Consider the following 22,876-nt stretch of genomic DNA (forward strand, 5'->3'; position numbering starts at 1 on the left):
AGAACCTCAAAGAGGAAATCACCAAATCAATACCATTTACAATAGCCCCCAAGCAGATAAAATACTTAGGAATAAATCTAACCAGAGACGTAAAAGACCTATACAATGAAAACTACAAGACACTACCGCAAGAAACCAAAAGAGACCTGCATAAGTGGAAAAACATACCTTGCTCGTGGATAGGTAGACTCAACATTGTGAAAATGTCAATTCCACCAAAGTGATCTACAGATACAATGCAATCCCGATCCAAATCCCACTGGCATTTTTTAATGATAGAGAAACAAATCACCAAGTTCATATGGAAAGGGAAGAGGCCCTGAATAAGTAAAGCATTACTCAAGATGAAGAACAAAGCCGGAGGCCTCACACTACCTGATTTGAGAACCTATTATACTGTCACGGTAGTCAAAACAGTCTGCTAATGGTACAACAACAGATACATAGACCAATGGAACAGAGTTGAGAATCCAGACATAAATTCATCCACCTATGAGCAGCTGATATTTGACAAAGGCCCAAAGTCTGTTAACTGGGGAAAAGACAGTCTCTTTAACAAATAGTGCTGGCATAACTGGATATCTATCTGCAAAAAAATGAAACAAGACCCATACTTCACACCATGCACAAAAACTAACTCGAAATGGATCAAAGACTTATATATAAAATTGAAAACCCTAAAGATCATGGAAGAAAAAATAGGGACAATGCTAGGAGCCCTAATACATGGCATAAACATAATGCACAAGCACCAGAAGAGAAACTAGATAACTGGGAGCTCCTAAAAATCAAACACTTATGCTCATCAACAGACTTCACCAAAAGAGTCAAAAGACAAAATACAGACTGGGAAAAAATTTTTGGCTATGACAAATTCTATCACCGTCTAATCTCTAAAATCTACAAGATACTGCAAAACCTCAACAACAAAAAGACAAATAACCCAATTAAAAAATGGGCAAAGGGTATGAATAGGCACTTCGCCAAAGAGGATATTCAGGCGGTTAACAGACACATGAAGGAATGCTCATGATCATTAGCTATTAGAGAAATGCAGACCAAAACTACAATGAGATATCATCTCACCCCAACAAGGCTAGCATTAATCCAAAAGACACAAAATAATAAATGCTGGAGAGGTTGTGGAGAAACTGGAACACTTACACACTGTTGGTGGTAATGTAAAATGGTACAACCACTTTGAAAATCAATTTGGCGCTTCCTTGAAACGCTAGAAATAGAAGTAGCATATGATCCAGCTATCCTGCTCCTTGGAATATATCCTAGAGAAATAAGAGCCATCACACGAACAGATATATGCACACCCATGTTCACTGCAGCACTGTTCACAATAGCAAACAGATGGAAACAACCTAGCTGCTCATCAACGGACGAGTGGATAAACAAATTATCGTATATCCACACAATGGAATAGTATGCAATGATAAAGAACAACGATGAAGCTGTGAAACATCTTATATTGTGGAGGAATCTGGAGGGCATTATGCTGAGTGAATTTAGTCAGTCACGGACAAATATTGTATAAGACCACTACTATAAGAACTCAAGAAAAGGCTTCAACACAGAAGAAAACATTCTTTGATGGATACAAGGGCGGGGAGGGAGGGTGAGGGTTATTTACTAACTACTTAGTAGATAAGAATTATCTTAGGTGAAGGGAAGGACAGCACACACTACAGGAGAAGTCAGCACAACTGGACTAAACCAAAGCTAAGAAGTTTCTTGAATACAATCAAACACTTTGAGGGACAGAGTAGCAGGGGTAGGGGTCTGGGGACCATGTTTGCAGGGGACATCTAGGTCAACTGGCATAACAAAGTTTGTTAAGAAAATATTCTGCATCCTACTTTGATGAGTGGCGTCTGGGGTCTTAAAAGCTTGCAAGCAGCCATCTAAGATGCATCAACTGGTCCCAACCACCTGGAGTAAAGGAGCATGAAGAACACCAAAGACACAAAGAAAGTATTAGCCCAAGAGACAGAAAGGGCCACATAAACCAGAGACTTCATCAGCCTGAGACCAGAACTAGATGGTGCCCGGCTACCACCAATGACCGCCCTAACAGGGAACACAACAGAGAGTTCAGGATGGAGCAGGAGAAAGGTGAGGTGCAGAACTCAAATTCTAGTAAGAAGACCAGACTTAATGGCCTGACTGAGACTGGAGAAACCCAGGAAAGCATGGCCCCTGGATTCTCTATCAGCCCAGAACTAAAAAATTTCCGAGGCCAACTCTTCAGACAAGGATTGGACTGGACTGTGAGACATAAAGTGATGCTCGTAAGGAGTGTGCCTTGTAGCTCAAGCAGATGCAGGAGACTAAACGGGCAGCTTTTGTCCGGAGGTGAGATGGGAAGGCAGAGAGGGTTAGGAGCTGGTTGAATGGACGTGGGGAGTCAGGGGCGGAAAGGAGGAATGTGCTGTCACAATATGGGGAGAGCAATTAGGGTCACATAACAATGTATGTATAAATTTTTGTATGGGAGACTAACTTGAAATGTAAACTTCACTTAAACTACAACAATTAAAAAAAAATGATTAAAGGTTTATATTTTAAATATATATATATATAGACACATGCTTATGAAGATATATATACACACACACACATACATATATATATTTGTACTTATATATATTTATAAAGGGTTCTGTAAGGATAGATAACAATTAGCAACAATTACCTCTAAGCCCTGGGGTGCTTAATCCAGTTTAAATTTTTGTTCTACATAGTATATTAAATTTACACCTATTGATTTAATATACAACCACTTTCTTAAAATTAAACTGTTTCCCAACATACAATATTAAAAAAATAGTTTAATTTATATGCCTCTCTGTCCTGTTTTTATCTTCATATTTCTTCAGACAATTTATGTGTGTTGTTAACCAAAATGTTACACCTAAAATGTTATATTTATATAGTGACTTTTATCTAAATAATGAATCCTTAAAACGTGGATCCATTCTTTTCCTACGTATGCTACATAAATGTCCTTTAAAAAATAATGCATTTTATTAGATACCTGCCCCAGAGCAAATACATAAAGTGAAAGTGTTGTACAAAATGTCAACAGTAGATGGTGCACATTTGCTCTTCTAAAGCAACTCTGCTAACAACCAAACCAATATAGTAAACTACCTACCTAAAACATGAGTCTAACAAACGAGAATCCTTAAAACTAACCAAAGAAACCAACAAGCTAAATCTAACTTGCAGTAAATGATCCTCTGCTGATCTGAGGTTTAGTTTTAGAACCGAGCAAAAGAAACTAGTAAAGTTTTCAGCACAATACTATGAAAGCCAATAAAAGAAAGTCTGCCAGAGGTCAGTTAAATGAATGCCATCAAGGAAGAACAAGTCTATAATATATAGCAAGAGACAAGTGAGTATGACAAGACTGTAAGATCTAAGGTGGGTGATATTGGAGAAACACAGGAAAGGAATATGGCCGAACTGGTTGGCATATATATATATACATATTTATATATATATGTATGTATCTAATTAGGATGCTCACTCACTATCACAAAGGACTTCTGTTTTGTAGATAATGCTTTCCTCTTCAGCCCAAAAATACTTTCAGGGAAGGGAAATACTATAGAAGTAGTTTCAAACATGGCTGCAATCTGAATCAATTCTTCACCAACACCGTAATTCAAAGGCGTCAATTCTTTGGTTTTCCTTATTCACTGTCCAGCTTTACATGCATATGAGATGACTGAAAATACCAGGGCTTGGGTCAGGTCCACCTTAGTTCTCAAAGTGACATCTATGCTTCTGAACACTTTAAAAGAGGTCTTCTGCAGCACATTTGCCCAATGCAATGTGTCATTTGATTTCTTGACTGCTGCTTCCACGGGCATTTACTGTGGATCGAAGTAAAATGAAAGCCTTGACAACTTCAATATTTTCTCTGTGTTATCTTGATGTTGCTTATTGGTCCAGGTTTGAGGGTTTTAATATAGGTCTATGCAAATTTAAAAATAGGTAGGAGAGTCTATTTCATAAACACATTGTTGACTCTTTCTAGGCCAAATTTTAACTATTTGGAATTACAGATATTTGGGTGATCTCTGCCTCTGCTTCTTCCTTTGAGCGTGATAACTGAGAATTTAAGTGAATATGTAATTTATAAATCTACTGCTAATTCTTTTTTTTAAAACTTCATGTGGTGACTTGGGAATATTTTCATATGATCATTAAACACATGTCAAATTCTTTGAGGAATACTACTTACCCTCTGTTACATTTGGCTATTTCATGAAACAGAATTTTCCATCGAGGACGTCCAATAAAAAGTCTTGAATTTAGTGCCTGATATTTTTCTCCAATTATTTTCTGCCAAAAAGAAAGCATTTTATTTTATCCAACTCACAGATTTAGACAAATAACTCATTGCTCTAACATCATTTCCACTCATGTCATGGCTTCCTACCAAACTGCTGTGATGTAAAGAATCTAAGTGTCAAGCAACAAACCATTAAGTACAGTCATTTCAAAGCATCATTTCCTTCCTCTTTTCCTTTAAAATCCGTTAGCTTCTTGAATGCCATTCTTACACACGGACTGATTTTCCTACACTTCAGTTAGTTATTTCATTTTTTAACAACTGCAATGTAAAACAAAGAATGAGCTCTAATTGCCCACTCTCAAATAAGACTCAGCACGTAAACTTTATGGAAGTATTTACACCACAAGTACAGTTGTCATCTTTGGCTCATTATATAAATGAAATACTGCAAAGTGACATCATAAATTTGGAAAAAAACAATCCTAGAAAAGACAGCTCAAGACAGCAGAGCTCCATATCTTGGGTCTATCACCAAATGACTGCAAATGGGCTGGTACTTCCAATTAACAGAACGCAACATAAACCAAACTCATTGCTGATAAGTCAATTCTGACCCATGGTGACCCTATGGGACAGAGTAGAACTACCCCAGAGGGTTTCCAAGGCTGTAATCTTTACAGAAGCAGACTGTCACATCTTTCTCCCACAGAGCAGTCAGTAAGTTTGAACTGTCAACCTTTCAGTTAGCAGCTGAGTGCTTAACCACTATGGCACCAAGGATCCTTAACTAACAACATTAGATATGAATAGATGATGAAGAATTAGAATGAAGTGAGCAGAGAGGAGAAAGTGTCTAGGACTCAGGCCAACTTCAACTGGGAACCAAATGTAATTTATGCTCCATGCCTTAACTACAGTGGTATCATGAGGAATAATGATACTGACTTTTTTCATGAGAGTAGTATAATAAAATGAATTTTTTTAATGTAACAAATAGGTTAGAAATCTAACTAGAAAAAATAGGGTTGGAATAATTTTGAGGCAACTGACAAGACTTCATATTTTGTATGCAAAGTATTATGTAAATGTACAATAGAAAATACTAAAATAAAATTTGTGAAAGCATTCACATCCAGATTTGTATTCCTATCCAGCTCTTCAAATGCTATCTCTAAACATTAGTTTCTTAATCTGTAAAATAGAGATAATAACATCATCTACTTCTGGAATCTGTTCAGATTACATGAAATAATGTACACGAAATGCTTAGCACAGGGTCTAGCACAGTAAGTGAATAATGCATGATGGCTATTATCAACTTTTAGTTTTCCATGGAGAGAAATAAGCTGAATTGTGTATGACCTCATCTTCCATCTCCTCATAAAACCTTCTTTTGACTAACACAGTCACAAGATTTCATTTATGGCCTGATCTCTAAGGGTAAAGAACTTGAGGCTACAGATAGAGAGATGCACTCAGAATGTTCCAGTCTCATGTGAGGAGGACAAATGAAAGGCATAGTATGGTTGACTTCAAGGACAAGCCATGAGTTTTCTGGACACAGTACAAAGGAAGCCTTCCTCTAAGAAACTTCTGTACGAAACACCTGCGGAAATTCTCTTCCAGCACAGCTCCTACAGTAAATCTTCTATTATCAAGAGGCTTGTTTAATTTACAATAACATCCAACCACATACCTGAATCCCATCTGTTTGACTGAGGTACAGCTGGATGTTGACATAGTCAGGTCTGTTCTCTTGCCAAAACTGAGGAGACATAAAATGAATAGACTCATTAAAATTATTTCTGTGCATTCAGACTTTCTCTTATTCTAACATATATAATTCTAGAATTTGTTAACACATATCTTGGCTTATCACAGTCAACATCTATAAGCAAGTGGATATATATATATGTAAAAACACAAACACACACACACACAATACCATGGACTGCCAGAAGAATGGACAAATCTGTCCTGGAAGAAGTACAGACAGAATTTTCTTTAGAAGAGAGGATGGTGAGACTTCGTCTCATGTACTTTGGACATGTTATCAGGAGGGACCAGTTTCTGGAGAAGGACATCATGCTTGGTCAGTGAAAAAGAGGAAGACCCTCAACGAGATGGACTGACCCAGTGGCTGCAACAATGGGCTTAAACATAGGGATGACTGTGACGACTGCACATGACGGGCGGCGTTTCACTCTGTTATACATGGGGTCACTATGAGCCAGAACTGACTGGATGGCACCTAACAACAACAACATATATGTACATGATTCTAACATTAATAACCTGCCCCACTGGTATAATTAGGTATGATGGTGGTGATGGAAGGGAATAATTCTCTGTTATCTTTATAGATAAAAAATCTGGGAAGCTAAATACTACACTGATATTCATCTAAGTATTTCACAAATATTATTCTTTTATTTTCTTCCCTCCTAGTTCCCAAATTTTACCCAAGAGTGCACCCATAAAGAACATGATTCTCTTTAAAAAAAGTCAGTAGTGACATACACTATGTAATCTAAGACAAAATCATAACCAATTTCCTAGCCTATTATTTTTTTTCTAACTCTCCTGAGCCTTAGAAAGTAAACAGAATGTTAAAATACAAAATAACACAAACAAAAACAGTGAAAAGACGTGTTCATCTTCTTGCCTTCCCTCTATTCTGCACTGGTTTCCCTTGTATAAAAATCTAAGTGGGAACAATACCTGCCAGAATAAAATAGTATGGAAAACATATTGAACAGTTACAATATCCTGAAAAATAAACTTGGTAAGAAAAATATCATCTGAAGGAAAATAAATTCAACAAAGGGGTAAAAGAGTTGTTGTCTTCATATGCTTCCTTTTTCTAGAAGACTAAAATGAATCTAGTAATGACTGGCCTTGCTCTGACTACACTTTATTGCTATTGGCCTCTCTGTGTCTATTCCTCCCTCCCTGACACACACACACAGACACAGACAGATACACACACTGTGAACCTGGTGACACAGATGTCGACACAGAAAAGATATATCCATACTATACATAAAATACTTTACAGTTAAAAAAAGGAGGTAATTCTATATGTACTAATATTAAAAAATGTTCAAGACACAAAGTGATAAGTTAAAAAAATAATTTTCAGAACAATATGTGCAGTATGATACAATTTATGGAATATTCACAAGTTACCTCTGTTTACATAGACTAGGTAGGGAAAGTAGTCAGGGAGGATTTTGCTTTTTTAAATTTTCAGCAAAGATGTATTTGTGTATAAATTGTACATTTTTAATAAATAACAGGTAAATAAGTTTCCCTCCATCTGACTTCTCTCACTACCCCACAGACATATGCATACATTTCTACGTAAAAACATTCTTTGCTATAGATACATATTCATACCCACAAACACTGATTATCTAGAAAGCTGTGTACCAACTTATTGACAGAAGTTACCTCTGTGTTTTAGGCGTAAGGGATTTTTTCTCTCCTTGTTATTTATCTGCATATTTTCTCATTTATTCCATAAAAAGCATTTGTTACTTTTCTAATACGAAAGACAATTGCTGGATTTTTTTTCTAAAATTAGAAAAAAAATTGCAAAACTAAGAGCAATCCTAATTTTACCTTGTTATGTAACACACAGAGTAAGTCTGCAAACCAACGGAAGGCTTGAATATCTCTGCATACCCAAATAAGATACAGTCTTCTAAGCTTGTATGGTTTCCAGTCATCCCTTTAAAATTAAAATTACATAGTAGGCATTAGGATGGCAAAAAAAAAAAAAAAATAACGAAGCCCTAGATCCTTAAATTTTTGCTTTTCAATAGTAAGTAACCAAGAGAAAAACCAGTCATTTACATTTTAGTGTTTGATATAGCACTTTCTATAACCACAAGTGAATTTAAAATGCAATAAGATGACTTAAAGACATGCTATGCCCCATAAATTTAAAGTATACTTGTGAATGTTCTATGCATATCACCTGTTTCCAGTAGAAGGTACTAGACTAAACTTCTGGATCAAGACAATACTGGATACTGCATCTCAGGAAACCAAGTATTCTATTTTCAGTAAATTCTGTTGCCGAGCAAGGCTTCAAGGCCTTCCAGTCTTGTCCCGGCTTCCAAGCAAAATGACCCAAAACTGTTCCAGAAAGTTGGTTGTTTATCCCCTTATTAACAATCACTAAAGAAAGAGATTTCACAACCATCTAGTATGTAATGCATTCCAGCAACTCATAATTTCAAGTCTGGATTCCTGTTTATAATTATGAAGTAGGCTTGAGGTTAAGAAAATGTCCTTCCCTTTTCATAACACTAGGTATCCTAATAACTTGTAATGTGTTGTGAGAAACAAATGTTTTCTGGCTTAGAATATGATTATTTTTGTAAGAAACTCTAAAAAGTTTCAAATTTATATCATGCATTTAAAAGTGAAATTAGATATCATGAAAACATACTGTTTCAACTTAGTATTTGCTTTCTGGCACTTCATAGAGCAGACTTTTAATGTAACTGGTATCTACTCGAAAAATGAATGCAATAGATTTGGAGATAATTTCCTACTGTCATTTTATTTGTGATTTCAGTGGCAATTAATATTAATTAACTTTTGCTTCAAATTAAAATAACTTGGAATTTTCTTAGAATTAATATAACTAGAATCATATTTTCTGATTAAGCAGTCTTTTGAAGTTTCTTCAGTCTACTATAAATTTTCTGAGTAACAGACCAAGGAATGATGTGCTCATCTGTCATCTCCTCAGAAAATCCTTCACTGACCACATTTCCACAAGAACCCCAGTTCTTTATTTCCATGTCCTATTAATCTGTCTTCTTTTCATCATAGTTCTAATCATCCTCTGAATTTTCATATTTATGAATTGTTTATTTTTTACATGCTCCATTTGAATCCAAATTTCTTAAGTGCATGGACTCTGTTCTGTTCATTTTTGTATTCCCAGTACCTATAAGACCAATTGGTACACAGGAGGAGCTAAAAAGTATCTGATGACTGAATGACTGAGGAGTACCACTTACCACTGAAGGTAGAGAAATGAGGGATGGTGGTGAATGATTTTAGTAGAAGGAAAAGAGAGGAATGGACAATTCTTATACTGATATATTTTACAAGAGAGCTTGGTGGGGGCAACAAAGCACATGTTGAGAATAACTGAATTATCCCTCTCATCAATGAGTAAACAGAGAGCCTCGAACAATGAGTAGAAGAATTCTGTGATGTCTTAAATGCTGGCAGTTCTCTATTTGGACTAATAAAATGGATCAAAATGACATACAGCAGAGTGTTGAGTATTGACGCAAATGGAGTCACTCCAATGCCTCCAGCCACAAAGAGGCTAACCTCATAGTTCAGTGATTCTTCAAATGGACTTCCAAATGGACCATCGATATACAGCCTGTAGATAAGGCAGACAAAGTTAGGGAAAACAAGATAAGGTAAATTGATTTTATATAATATGGAATAAACATGCTGGATCCAAATCTTTATGTCTGGGCTTTGTGATGGCTCAAGTTTTATTTCATTGCCTCTCATCATAGTTTTGAGCCTAAAGGAATAAACAATGTTGTTTATGAAATGTCAATATTAAAACAAGTTTATATGCTTCTAAGTATCCCCTTTTTTGGATGAAAACATTAATTAAAAGTGTAGAGAAATGTAAATAGGACCATGTGGAATAGCTAAGGACAAATTAAAGTTCTTATATTACTAGATTTGACTAAGTTAAAACACTAATTGCTTTGTTGTGTCTAAATTCAATAAACAGTGTTCCTTTTGATAGCAAAGTCAATGGCAGAAATAGTTGCTATAACATTTACTTTGTAAATGCAAACAATAATAGGAGGAAAAAATCTAATGCTGTTACTCTTCTCGTGCCCTAGTTAGGTTTTTTAGAAGCAGTTAGAGAATAATTTCAGAGGAAGTTGGCATCATAACAGAAGTATGTATGTGTGGGAGGGGGGTTTGTTTAGAATGCACTGAATATATATTGACAGTGGTGGGATAATTTACAAAAAGAAAGAATGGTTGTACAACTTGAATGTAATCAATGTCACTAAAGTGTACATGTAGAAAATGATGAAATATTGTATGTTTTGTGTGTATATCAGTATAACAAAAAGTGTGTGTGTGTGTATTGTTTGTGTGACCATTCTTAGCTGCAGCAGAAATTGCTAATTGTTCACTTAATATCTATTATCAGATTCTTTCTTAGTAACACAACATTACTTTTATTCAGGAAAGCAAAGTGATCAGCAAAAGAATACATTTCCCAGAACCCCTTGCATTTACGCATGACTATGTACTGGCCAAGGTGGCAGCAGTGGAAGTATTATTTGTAACGACAAGGATGGCTCCTTAAAAGAAGTTGTCTCAGTTGGAAGTTGGCCTTCCTTTCCCCTTTTCCTCCTCCTTCCTAGTGCCTGTAATGTTGACTTGATGGTCTCAGTAGTTGTCTCTGATAAATGTAGAGTTACCATACCCTCTGTGGACTGCCTAGCTCCACACTTCTTTACATAAGAGAAAAACACTTATATAAGACACTTCCGTTTACAATTATTTTTCTATTATTAAAATTTTTTTTATAAGTTCTAAAAATAGTAACTGTCCTAAAAGGTATATTTTATAGTTAGACTTATGATATACATGTCTTTTATGGTTAGGAGCCATTGCGGCAGTAGATCAGTTAAGATTAGGCATCTATGGGCTTAAAAGTTAAGTGCTTAGTAAATGTTAGTTACCAGTTACCATTGAGTTGATTCCTACTAATGGCACCCAATGTGTGTTACAGTAAAGCTGTACTCCATAGGGTTTTCCATGGCTGTGACCTTTTGGGAGCAGATCACCCAGCCTTTCTTCTGAGGTGCCTCTGGGTGCATTTGAACTGCCAACCTTTTGGTTAGCAGTCAAGTGCTACCCAAGGGACTCCAAATGTTAGTTAAATGAATTAACAAATGTGCATTCCTTTAAGCTCTGAGCTCTACGGCATGTAGACTCTGCTAGTTATTATTAGTCATTGCCATTATATCATTTCCTCTCCTTCCTGGGTACTCAGTAGACTAGACTTGCCAGGCTTCTTGTAGTTACTATGGGCCATATGACTAATCTGACTGCTAGACTGCAAGCAAAGGCAATACTTGTCACTTCTGGAATGAGGCAGAGAAGTCTTTTCCATTCCATGGGACCTAAAGACAGGATTTGAACCAGAAGACAGAAGCAGATTGAATCCCTGAATTACCACTTAGTGGAAGCTGCCCTGGGGAGTTCCACGGCCCATGGAAGTCACTGCATGGACAAGAAATGAACCAGTTTAGTGAAGTTTTGTCACTGATATTTCAGGGTTAATTAGTTCTGCAGCAGAACTTAGACCATTATGACCAATACATGGACATTATATACTTAAGTACTGAGGGGAAACTTGTGAGAGTGCTGCTTTATAAAAAAGATACAATCACTACTAGAAAAGCTACTCCCTACACAACGAACAATAACAAATGTTTCAATGCCTAACATAGTGTCCTGAATATAAGCAGAAAATTCAGGAAACCCTGATAAGATTCAAAAACCTGTTGCCACCAAATCAATTCCAACTCATAGCAACCCTACAGGACAGAGTAGAACTGCCCTATAACACTTCCAAGGAGTGGCTGGCGGATTCCAACTTTTGGTTAGCAGGGGGGATCTTAACCACTCTGCCACCAGGGCTCCCCGTGATAAGATCATATACTAATAAATACACTTCAATCTTGTCAGATCCACTTAATTAACATTTTACAGTTTATTTACACAGCAAACATGTACTGTGAGCCAACTATTTGTAAGATACTATTTTGGGCACTAGGGTCTCAAAGATAAAAACGACACTATTCCTGCCCTGAAGGAACTTTTGCATCCTCATGTTAATAGCATCAATGAGCGCCTATAGTGCACTATCAGGCCGCCCTAGAGGACCAGCATCCAGACAGGAACTGGACTAACATTACTATGAGGTGGGAAATGTATAAGGGAATTAGCTTTGGAGAACCTTAGAGAATTCAGCTATTTTCTCATTTGAAATGCTTTTGTTTTGTATCAGGTGAGACAGAATTTTGCTGTTTAGGAGGAAGGACGAAGAACGAAAGTACTAGTAATTGGTTACTTGACAACCCCTGGGTTTTTCAGGGAGGCAGAAAGAGGGACTGCTTAAATCAATTTTCACACATTTAATCTGGTTAACATGTAAAACATGTTGCCTTTTATTTATAAGAAATGCTTTTCCCCCTATTTTAGCATGTGACCTTTAAAAGAATGCCGTGTTACTACTATCATTATACAGGTAGTCCCTGGCTCACGATGGGGTTCCATTCTGAAGACTCCTTCATAAATCAGTTGACGTAAGTTGAATACCTCTTTTTTTTGTTTTAAATGCTATTGCCTTTTATTATCAGTATCTTTATGAATCTAATCTTTGAATATCTGTAAGTGAACATCTGAGAATGACAATATCAGCAAATTACATGCTGCAACACTGCATGTAGTACATATTACTAATGATAAAACGTACCAAAATTAAAAAAGCAGACAGTCCTAAGCGTGGTTCGTCATAACCCAAATACGTTGTAAGTAGGAGACTACCTGGATACGTGCCGAGGCCACAGAAATGAAAAGAGGCTATTCAAAGTTTTGCAACCATACAGTGGTGGTGAGATCCAGACTAATAAAAAGATCTTTATGGAGGACTACGGATCTGAGAGAATTCTAATGAAAGAAGGCTCTTCTCTGCCTCACTCAAAAATATACAGATTTTTTTGGAATTTAAATAAGTTTTTCCTCTTGAAATTGAGTCCATTCATATTTTCAAAATTGATTTAATCATTTTAACGAGTATGACTGATGGATTGACAGAACAATTACATCAGATGTCTTTCTTCAGTGGAGAAATGCATCATCTACAAATTAATTCAGTTTGTTTCCCACCACCTCTCCCCAAACACACTGCTATCATTTAAAAATAAAAACAAAAAACCCTTGCCATCACTTTGATTCCGACTCAGCAACCCCACGTGTTACAGAGCAGAACTGCTCCATAGGGTTTTCTTGGCTGTATCTTTATAAAAGCAGTTCTCCAGGCCTTTCTTCCACAGGGTTGCTGAGAGGGTTTAAACCAGCAACCTTTAAGGTTAGCAGCCGACTGTAAATTGCCTGTGCCACCCAGGCTCCTATTGATTGATACCAAAATACCTTAAAATAAAACTAACTTAGACAATCTGGGAAGACAGCTAAGCAGAATTTGTAAAATTATTTTAAGAAAAATATCTTTAGTAATTATAAAAAGTAGGTATTAGTTATATCAGTATCTCCCAAAAGGTTTTCCATAGAACAATAATACAAGGGGGAAAAAAGTAGGTTGTAGTCAAATAAATTTGGGAAATAGGGCCTTTTAACATGCCAGTGCCTTATTAACCTCCAAGCAGGGGCTACACAATACTTAGTAAACATATTACACCACAAAGTCTTTTTCCTCACAAAACATCTATTAACATTTTAGAGGACAGAGAACAATTTGGGAAATGTAGACTTAGAACATCTTAAAATTTGAAAGAACAAATGTTTCTATTTACAGACTACTCCCCTTGTGAGGTTCTGCAAGCAGTTAACCTTAGTTATAACAAATATCCAAAAAGTATTTTAAAAAGAAAATAAACGGGGGAGTATGAATTAATGTGCTTTCATTTAATTCTGCATATAATAATGGAAAGTAGACTCTATGGAAGTCTCACTATTGTCTGTTGCAGTAAAGAAAAATGAGAGAATGAGCAAGAGGAACACTGAGGGAAGGAAGGAAGGGAGGAGGAAAGGAGGAAGTGAGGCAGAGAAAGAGAGATGAATACTTCCAAGAGGGAAGTGGCTAGGACAAACACAGACACAATTCTAAAATAAGGCACAATTTGAGATGTGACTTAAGTGTGTTATATATCCACATTACATATATAGAATGCTTTGTACTTTTCACATATTATCGTAACAAACACTTTGTGACGTAGATACAGTACTATTACCCCCATTTAACAAATGAGAAACTCGAGACTACAAGACATACCATGACTAGTTTGAAGTTCCACACCTCCTAAGTGGACTATTGGGGTGGGTTGGAGGAGAGAGTACCAGGAAGGGCAAAACATGAGAAGTAGATAGGGTTCAGTCCTGAAAGAGACCTGTTAGGTTATACATCTCAGTCACAGGTCTAAACATATCTTTTTGCACAAGAAAGAAATGAGTGTGAAACATGCTATCACATATATGGGGTCCTTTTCAAAAACTGTTTCCTCTGCCTGCCTGTAAGACCCAACCCAATTCCTCAGTCTCTTTGCCACCCTAATCCCACCCTTCTCCTCACCCCTCCTCCACATATCTACCTTGCTTAGTGGACATTTTCTCATTCTTTTTAAAAAAAGAAAATTCAGTTTAAATGTCCCCTCTTCCATAAAGCCTTCCTTGACCACCCCTAGGTACTCTTCCAATGCACCCCCATAATATCCTGTGCATTTCATTGTCAACCACTTCATATTACTTTGTAATTTTCACAGGTCTGTCTCACCCACTAAATTCTAAGCCCCATGAGAGAATTCTTCTTTTATATCTGTGTTCAGTATCTAATACCTGCAAAGGTACTTTTTATTACAGATAGTATACACACACACACACACACACACACACACACACATATGTACACACATATGTAAGTATATATAATAAATAATACAATGTTATTTTATTATTTATTATATATACCTTTATATATTATACGAAGCTTTTAGGACAGTACTTGAACACAGTAAGCATCTGATAAATACTAAATATTATATTGACATCTAATTAATATAATCCAGTAATCTCTAAAGGTTATAATTTACTTGCATTTAGTTTGATGTAAATGTATATTTTTGAAAAATCATGTGGTTTTCTTGTCTTTATGACTAGCTCTTAAACAGGTGTTCTAATAAAAAAAGAAAAAATTCCAAAAACATCTGAGACCCTTACCTCTGTAACCTAAAATGAGATATAATAACAACAGATACTCTTCACTGAACATTTAAGAATTCAAGCCAGGGCCTGTACTAAAAGTTCTACACATATCTTCACTTCTAGTCCACAAACAACTTTCACAGGAAAGTGTAATCTCCATTATTCTAGGGTGGGACCTAAAACTAAAAAACATTAAGTAATGTTTTACCAAGTTGAAAGACTGTTACTAAATTTCTTGTGTGTCTGACTCCAAAGCTCATTTTCTTAATAATCACATAATAATCATTACAGCCAATTATCAGTTATTTTTATTAGAGATACTGAAGGCCAAAAAAAAAAAATTTCTGAAAAGGACACACTGTGCCAAGGAACCTTCGCTGGACAATCCTGCTTTGTAGACTGGAAGGGTTCTGGCCATGTGTCATTTAACAATTCCTTCTTTATCTGGGAAAAAGAAGAATGTGAATAACTATTCTCCAGGAGAGGATAGTATTACAGTTTTAGAGCATTTCATTCCCAGGAGATAATTATATCAGTAAAAACAACAAAAAAAAGAGGAGGGTACAAGAGTCTGAAATGGTCTTCAAAATTTTTCTCTCTGGCTCTAACGGTTGTCAAATTTAAGAGCGCATCAGAACCACCTGGAGGGCTCGTTAACATAAAGCGGGGCGCCCCATCCCCATATTTCTGATTCCGTAGATCTAGCATAAAGTCCAAGAACTTGTATTTCTAGAAATATTCAGGTGGTAATGATTTTCCTGGTAGAACACGTAACGGGGATAGAGAGTGAGGTGGTGTGCATTGTAATTTTAAACACTTTCAATATTTCACCTTAAGAAGGTGAGATTTGAGTCAAGACTTGCTGCAATGAGGTGGGTAGAGGTCGTCATTGCTTGGCCTTTAAAAACAATTTAAAGAAAGAAACCTTGCCAGCATAGAGCTAAGGAATTCCTGTAATTAAAGTGTGAATATTACTTAACACTATCTCACGCATACAAGGAAAACAACATTGTTTGAAAAACCACTTTGATTGATATTTGTCTAAGTCTTAGAGTTCTGAGTCATTAAATACAGGCCTTATAAACAGAAGTCTCTTTCTTTCTTCAAAGAGAAAGAATCTTTAGCAAGGAGTTTCCATCAAATATGCATATTGTCAAAATTATATTACCATAACCATTACAAATTGATAAATTTAATGTAAGACTGGCTTTTAACTGCTGTTTTAATGTTCTTTTTACCTAAATTATTTCTGAAATCATGGTTTAACTCCGGTAACATCTCACTCTTCCAAAGCTCAGAATATTGTTGAGAAGCTATAAATCATCTTCTGTAAAAGCGGGGTGTGTGTGTGTAGTTTTTAATTCAAACATGTTGAGGGGATTTTAAGATCTCTAAAAAAGGACAAACTTTCGGCCACTTTCCCTCTTAAGTGACGGACTTAATTTCTCTATAACGTATAGGTCTTAACACATGGTCATAATTCCTCCATTACACTCTGTGGAGTCTACTTTTCCAGACTGAACTCAAGGTCCCTAAAGCTATAGACTATGTTCTAATCATTTTTGTATTCTCAGTAATTATGACTGTTTCTGGTACACAGTAATTGCTTGATTAATATTTGACCGGCTGAAAGAAAGGATGGATGGATAGATGAGTGAAAGGCAGTACAGCAGAGTTCAGTATACTCTGGGGGCAAACAGAACTGGGTTTGAGACTCAGCTTTACCAGTTACTAGCCATGTGATTTTGGGTAAATTACTTGTTGTTGTTGTTAGGTTCTAAACGTCAGTCTCCTTATCACTAAAATTGGAAAAACAGTCCTACTTAACTCATATGGAATAGTAAGGACTGAATTAAACAATTCATGTAAAGTTGTATTGTTTAACTACTTAATTTGATCTTTTTCCTTGTTTCCTGAGAGATTACACTAAACTCTTGAAATTTTCTGAGTAATTGAGGTGCTTTTGTTATCTATAGGCCTCCAGACCACATATGAGGGTTTATGCTAATGAGGTGATAGGGGGTGAGCTAGCCAGGACATAAAGACCACCAAATGATTTCATCCCAACCTGCAGGCTGAGGGACAGATTCAATCAATCATGACTATGTAATGAGGCCCCAATAAAGGCTCTGGACACAGAAGCTCTATGAGCTTCCTGGTTGGTTTTGGAGGGTAGTGCATCCTTTGGAACATGGAAGCTCAGCATCGGGAATGCTTCCAAATCTCACCCTATGTGTCTCTTCATTTGTTTCCTTTTGCTGTAATTAAAACTGTAATCATAAGTATAGTGCTTTCATGAGTTCTATGAGTAGTTCTAGTGAATTATCAAACCCAAGGGAGTAGTAGGAGCCAGCAGGTCAGAAGTGAGGAAGGCTGGGGAGCCCTGAGCTTAAGACTGGTACCCTGAGGGGGTAGGAGGAACCCCCAAATTTATGACTGGCGTGTGAGGTTTTGGGCAGACATGGAAGTCGGGAGGACTATGTCCTTTACTTGTGATCTGCTGGGCAGTTAGGGTCAGAGGAAGAAGTAATGCATGTGCCGCTGGTGTCAGAACCAAATTGGAATTGAACTGAACTGATTAACACAAAATCACATAGTATAAGTCTTGGCATGTAGAAAGTGTTCACGAAGTGATAATTTTTTAAATTATTATTATGAATGAGAATAACTTATATCAGGTGATAAGTATATTACAGAAATGCAGAATGAACAAAAATTACTGACGAGGGAGTAATGGTCTCTAGAAGAGGAGCTCAAAAAAAAAAATTGGGAAAAGAAGGTAAGCTGGACAATGGAAAGAGTCTGAGTAAGTCATATGAAGCTCTGCAGTTGAAGGATATTACTCAATATCATCATCTGAAGCCATTTTTAAGCAGCCCATTGGAAATGACATTGGGTTGGGATTTGCTTTTACTCTCCAAACAATCAAGGCTGTTCTTTGGTGTCAACCTAAGCCAAACAGGAACAGCTCTGAGTTTTGTCAGAAATGATATTCCTCTCTCTAAACAGTTCTGACATTAGGCAGCCCAGAGAATCAAACAAACATATGCTGCCTCTTACTCCTGTATTTTCACAATATTTTTATACGTATTATGATTAAACCTTCCAGAGCCATTGGGTCACGTTTTGCTGGCCTAATTGACAAAATGGTTGCAAATCATTGATAAGTAAAATGATGCCAAGTGTCCTCAACCATTTTACATATCCAAGGTGCATTTAAAGTAAAAGGAATACTATAGCTACCCTCTAGCCTAAATACATTATAAACCTAAACCCTTCAGAGTGAATGACAATGACACCAGCTAAGGAATGAGCAATAAAACTTACGTTGCTTTATCTCCATTTCTTTGCTTAATTTATGAATTAACAACATGTGTTTTGTATTAAAAGTACATTCCTTTTTTCTTTCCACTCCTCTGTCTCTCTTTCTGACAACCGTCACACGTACTTTTGCTCTGAGAATTTTCACGGAGCAATCTCTGCAATTATATTCAGATGAGAGTGGATGTGCCTGGCTTCGGCAATGGGTCTACATGCAAGTTTATGGATGTAAGAGTATGATTAATACACATTATTATTTTTAGAACACTATTGTCCAGCCTCATACAGGTAACTCAAACACACATACACACACACGCACACATACACATTTCAGAAACTGGACAGTCAGTTCTCTTCTTCATGGCTATTTTCCCCCAGATAAAGACACATTTTCACACTTTTCCATGTTTCATTACTTGTTACGTTTCCCTTGCTAACAAAATATTTAGAATTACAGGGACACTATGTTGACTAACTAGAGATCCAGCCAAAATTCCAAGTTACTATACAGTCCATTAATCAGTCTACATTAACCAATGTATAATGAGTCTGACTTAAAGATGGCAGGTTATGTTATGCTCTCTCAGTATTACTCTGAGACAGTACATGCAATAGGACAATCAAGTTGTTTTTTCACATTTATTTTAGTTTTGAAACATGTCTTTCACTAATAGTCTATACCTAATTAATCAGCCAAACAACCGGAACAATGAAGGAAAAATCTCAATGTAAATATGTATAATAGGTTGTGAACAAAAGAAACAAGTGCAAGTTGTTTGACTAAATGTTCAGCTTTTTGGAAGTTTTTCTGTGCCACAAAATTACAAATGCATTTATTTCCTTTCAGTTATCTACAATAATGAATAAGTCATTATTGTAATTAAAACCATGAATAATACAAAATTATTTTAAGTTTGATCTGGATATCTACAAATTCCTACCCACTCATATTTATTGATTTGCTTTCACCACAACTCTCTCCACTGCTACACCAGCACCTTCTTTACATGGCCAGTCTTGGGCCCTTCACCCTTCCCTGGCCTAAACCAACACTCCCAAAGCACAGCACAAATACACAGAATTTTATTATCCTGTCTCTGGGTCACTCTCAGCTCCTAAAATTCTGCTGCCAAACCAGACATTAAATGGGTAACCAGAAGATGGAAGTACTTAATATTCCATAATTTAAATAAACTGTATATGATCCAGAATTGGTTATATATTATTCAGACCCAGAAACCTTTCATTAGCTTTTAAATGTGATTCCATTTGATAGTTCAGAAAACTGAAGCAGATAAAGACATTAAGTGATCATCAAAGTAGTGCCTCACATTACCATCTAGTAATCAGAAATACTGAATAAATAATACTTCCCTAGATATTAACAGCAGGAGGTTGACGAAAGTATTCTGATATAAGTGCTATCCTTCAAGATCAACAAACGATCTTTTTCCTAAGGAGTTCAGAACTTGCAACTTTCATTAATTCTACATTCAATTTTAAATGAATAATAATAAATAATACCCGTTGCCATCAAGTCGATTCCGACTCATAGTAACCCTACAGGACAGGGTAGACCAGCCCCATAGGTTCCAAGGAGCAACTGGTGGATTTAAACTACTGACCTTTTGGTTAGCAGCCAAGCACTTAACCACTGTGCCACCAGGGCTCCAATAAATAATACTAGCAGCTAACATGGAGTATTTACTATGTGCCAAGCAAGGTTCTAAACATTTTTATTTATTACTTCATTTTATCTCACAATAATTCTCAGGATGATAGGTATTCTTATTTTCCCCCTTTAACACAGTGGTAACTGAGGCTCAGAGGTGTTAGGTTACCCCAGGTCACAAAGTGAGTTAGCAAGGCAGTCTGCTTCAGGTTTAACCACCATAATATGTTACGTGGTAATATCAGTCATGTTCTTTATGCTTTCAATTCACAGATGTCAAAAGAATATCTGCACCTCGGGTTAGACACTGAAAAATGATTGTCACTTGCTATTTCTGTTAAAGACTGGAACGGGTCACATCACTATCAAAAAATGTAATCTCACATTAAGAAGGAAGCACGTAAAACAACACACCCGGGAAGCCTAGGGGATAGCTGCACATTACCAGCTGAGAAACCACTGCGGTCCCCTCTTGAAGCAAAGGTTTCAGGTAGACAGTGAGCCTAACAGGCAGAAATACAGGCATCACTGACCTCTGCAAACAACAGCTGTGGGCAAAAATACCAAAAGTCATGCACCAATCTCTTCAGACATATCCATGCTCCCTGTCAGCATGAATCTGGAGAGTAATATACAGCATGCAAGGGTGTACAGGTGCATATGTATGTCTGCATGTGTTGTGAGAGATCAGAAGGTTATTACTAAGGATTAATACTGGATTAATACACGTCCCTAGAGAAGGATATGCTTGGTAAGGTAGAGGGTCAGCGAAAAAGAGGAAGACCTTTGGAAGGATGGATTGAAACAGTGGCTGCAACAATGGGTTCAAACATAGCAACGATTATGATAGCGCAGGACCGGTGGGTGTTTCATTCTGTTGTACATAAGGTCACTGTGAGTTGGAACTGACTGGACAGCACCTAACAACAACAACAATACCTGAAACAATGAAAAGCAACATAATTAGGGCTTTATATTTATGTATAGCCATCAGCGGTAAGTATTATCAAAGCTAAGTGATTTGGATTGAATTGTGTCCCCAGAAAATATGTGTTGTAAATCCTAATTCTATGCCTGTGGCTACAATTCCAATTGGGAATAGGTTGTCTCTGTTATGTTAATGAAGCAGGGTTAGTGAAAGGTGTGTCTTGAGTCAATTTTTTTACAAGATATAAAAGGAGCAGATTAAGCAAGCAGAGACGGGGAAAGATAGACACCAAGCCATACGGAGATGTCCAAGGAACCAGGAAACAGAAGCTGAAGAGATAAGATCTTTCCCCAGAGCCAGCAGAGAGAGATAGCCTTCCCCTAGAGCCAGTGGTCTGAATTCAGACTTCTAGACTCCTGAACAGTGAGAAAATAAATTTCTGTTATAGCAGCACTAGATAAGTAAGACACTAAGTATTAAAAAAAAATCATCTCAGAAAGTCAAGTTCAATTATTTCAATACACTTGACGAATCAAAGGATGAGTCATTTAGCATAACACTTAGTTTTGATGAAATACAAGCAAACCAAGGTCTAATTCTTCAACATAGTAACTTTACTTTTTTATATCAGATATTAGTTTATTCATTCTTTACCTTCTTGCATACTAGTCAGTAAAGATAGTCAGACACTCATAAAGTAAACGGTGCTACAAGATTCCACATAAAGGATCAATATACCAGCATCAGCCTTTAGGGAAGGAGACACATAATAAAAGCCTAGTATGTCCTTATCTGCTAGGAAGATGAAGGTATATTCCTTCAACCACTTGTGGCATCTAAGAGAAGAAAAGGTCTACCCCAGTTAAAAAAGGGTCAGAAGAGTTTGTTTCCCCCTGGTATCAAGATGGTTAAGAGGAATATATAAAAATCATTAAAATTATATCTACCGTATTTTTACGCAAACAATGCACGCCTTTTACGTTTACCAACCACGCCCTCCTCCCCCCCAAGGAATTTTTGTAAGCAAGCTATGCTAATTTTTTATTACACCAACATGTAAAAAAAACTGGCATAGCAGTGCTTATATAAATACCTTGTGGGGTAAGGGAGTGCTTGGCAAACAAACATAGAAAGTGCACATTATTTGCATAAAAATACAGTAACATGTAGTCATTTTAAAGAGCACTTATCACAATATGAATGAATTAATGAATTTAAAGAACAGAAAGCATGAAACCAGATAGGAAGAGTATGAAACATTATTTTGCAGGAGATTCCCTGGTTGGTTAAGTTAGACTGTTCAAGCTTTATCCAAAATCCTAAGAAAGAATAAATTTTGTCTTTGCCCTCCCTAATCTCTCCCAGCACTATGCCTATTCCCTTCTGAACACCAAGTGAACTCCTATTGCTTACTTTGGATAATTCCTAGATTGAATGAAGGGCAGAATTTCAGAGTCTTGACTAGATGAAGGAAGTAGTAAATCTCGGAATCGTTCTGTCAAAAGAAAAATAAACATCAAACTGTGAAAAAATAAGTTATGAAAATAATTTCAATATAGAATTGTTACCTATTATTTTATTTTGTTAACCATTTTGATTGCATATCTTTACTATAAAT

General features: G+C 36.5%; 1 protein-coding gene across 3 annotated transcripts in view; it reads right to left on the reverse strand.

The window, feature by feature from the left end:
- The window catches only part of NOX4 (NADPH oxidase 4), a 177,763-nt gene that overhangs the window by 18,249 nt on the left and 136,638 nt on the right, over positions 1-22,876 (reverse strand). For 2 of the 3 annotated variants that reach the window (XM_012559757.1, XM_004390477.2), the window contains exons 13-17: positions 22,672-22,753; positions 9,612-9,731; positions 7,940-8,048; positions 6,012-6,080; positions 4,262-4,362 (exon numbers count right to left, since the gene is read on the reverse strand). In XM_012559757.1, coding sequence (XP_012415211.1) covers positions 4,262-4,362; positions 6,012-6,080; positions 7,940-8,048; positions 9,612-9,731; positions 22,672-22,753 — 481 coding nt within the window. The remainder of the gene's footprint in view (positions 1-4,261; positions 4,363-6,011; positions 6,081-7,939; positions 8,049-9,611; positions 9,732-22,671; positions 22,754-22,876) is intronic. The other variant, XM_004390478.2, reaches the window with a different exon arrangement.

The sequence above is a fragment of the Trichechus manatus genome, unplaced genomic scaffold (genome assembly GCF_000243295.1).
Source record: "Trichechus manatus latirostris isolate Lorelei unplaced genomic scaffold, TriManLat1.0 scaffold00302, whole genome shotgun sequence".
In the NCBI taxonomy this organism is placed as follows: domain Eukaryota; kingdom Metazoa; phylum Chordata; class Mammalia; order Sirenia; family Trichechidae; genus Trichechus; species Trichechus manatus.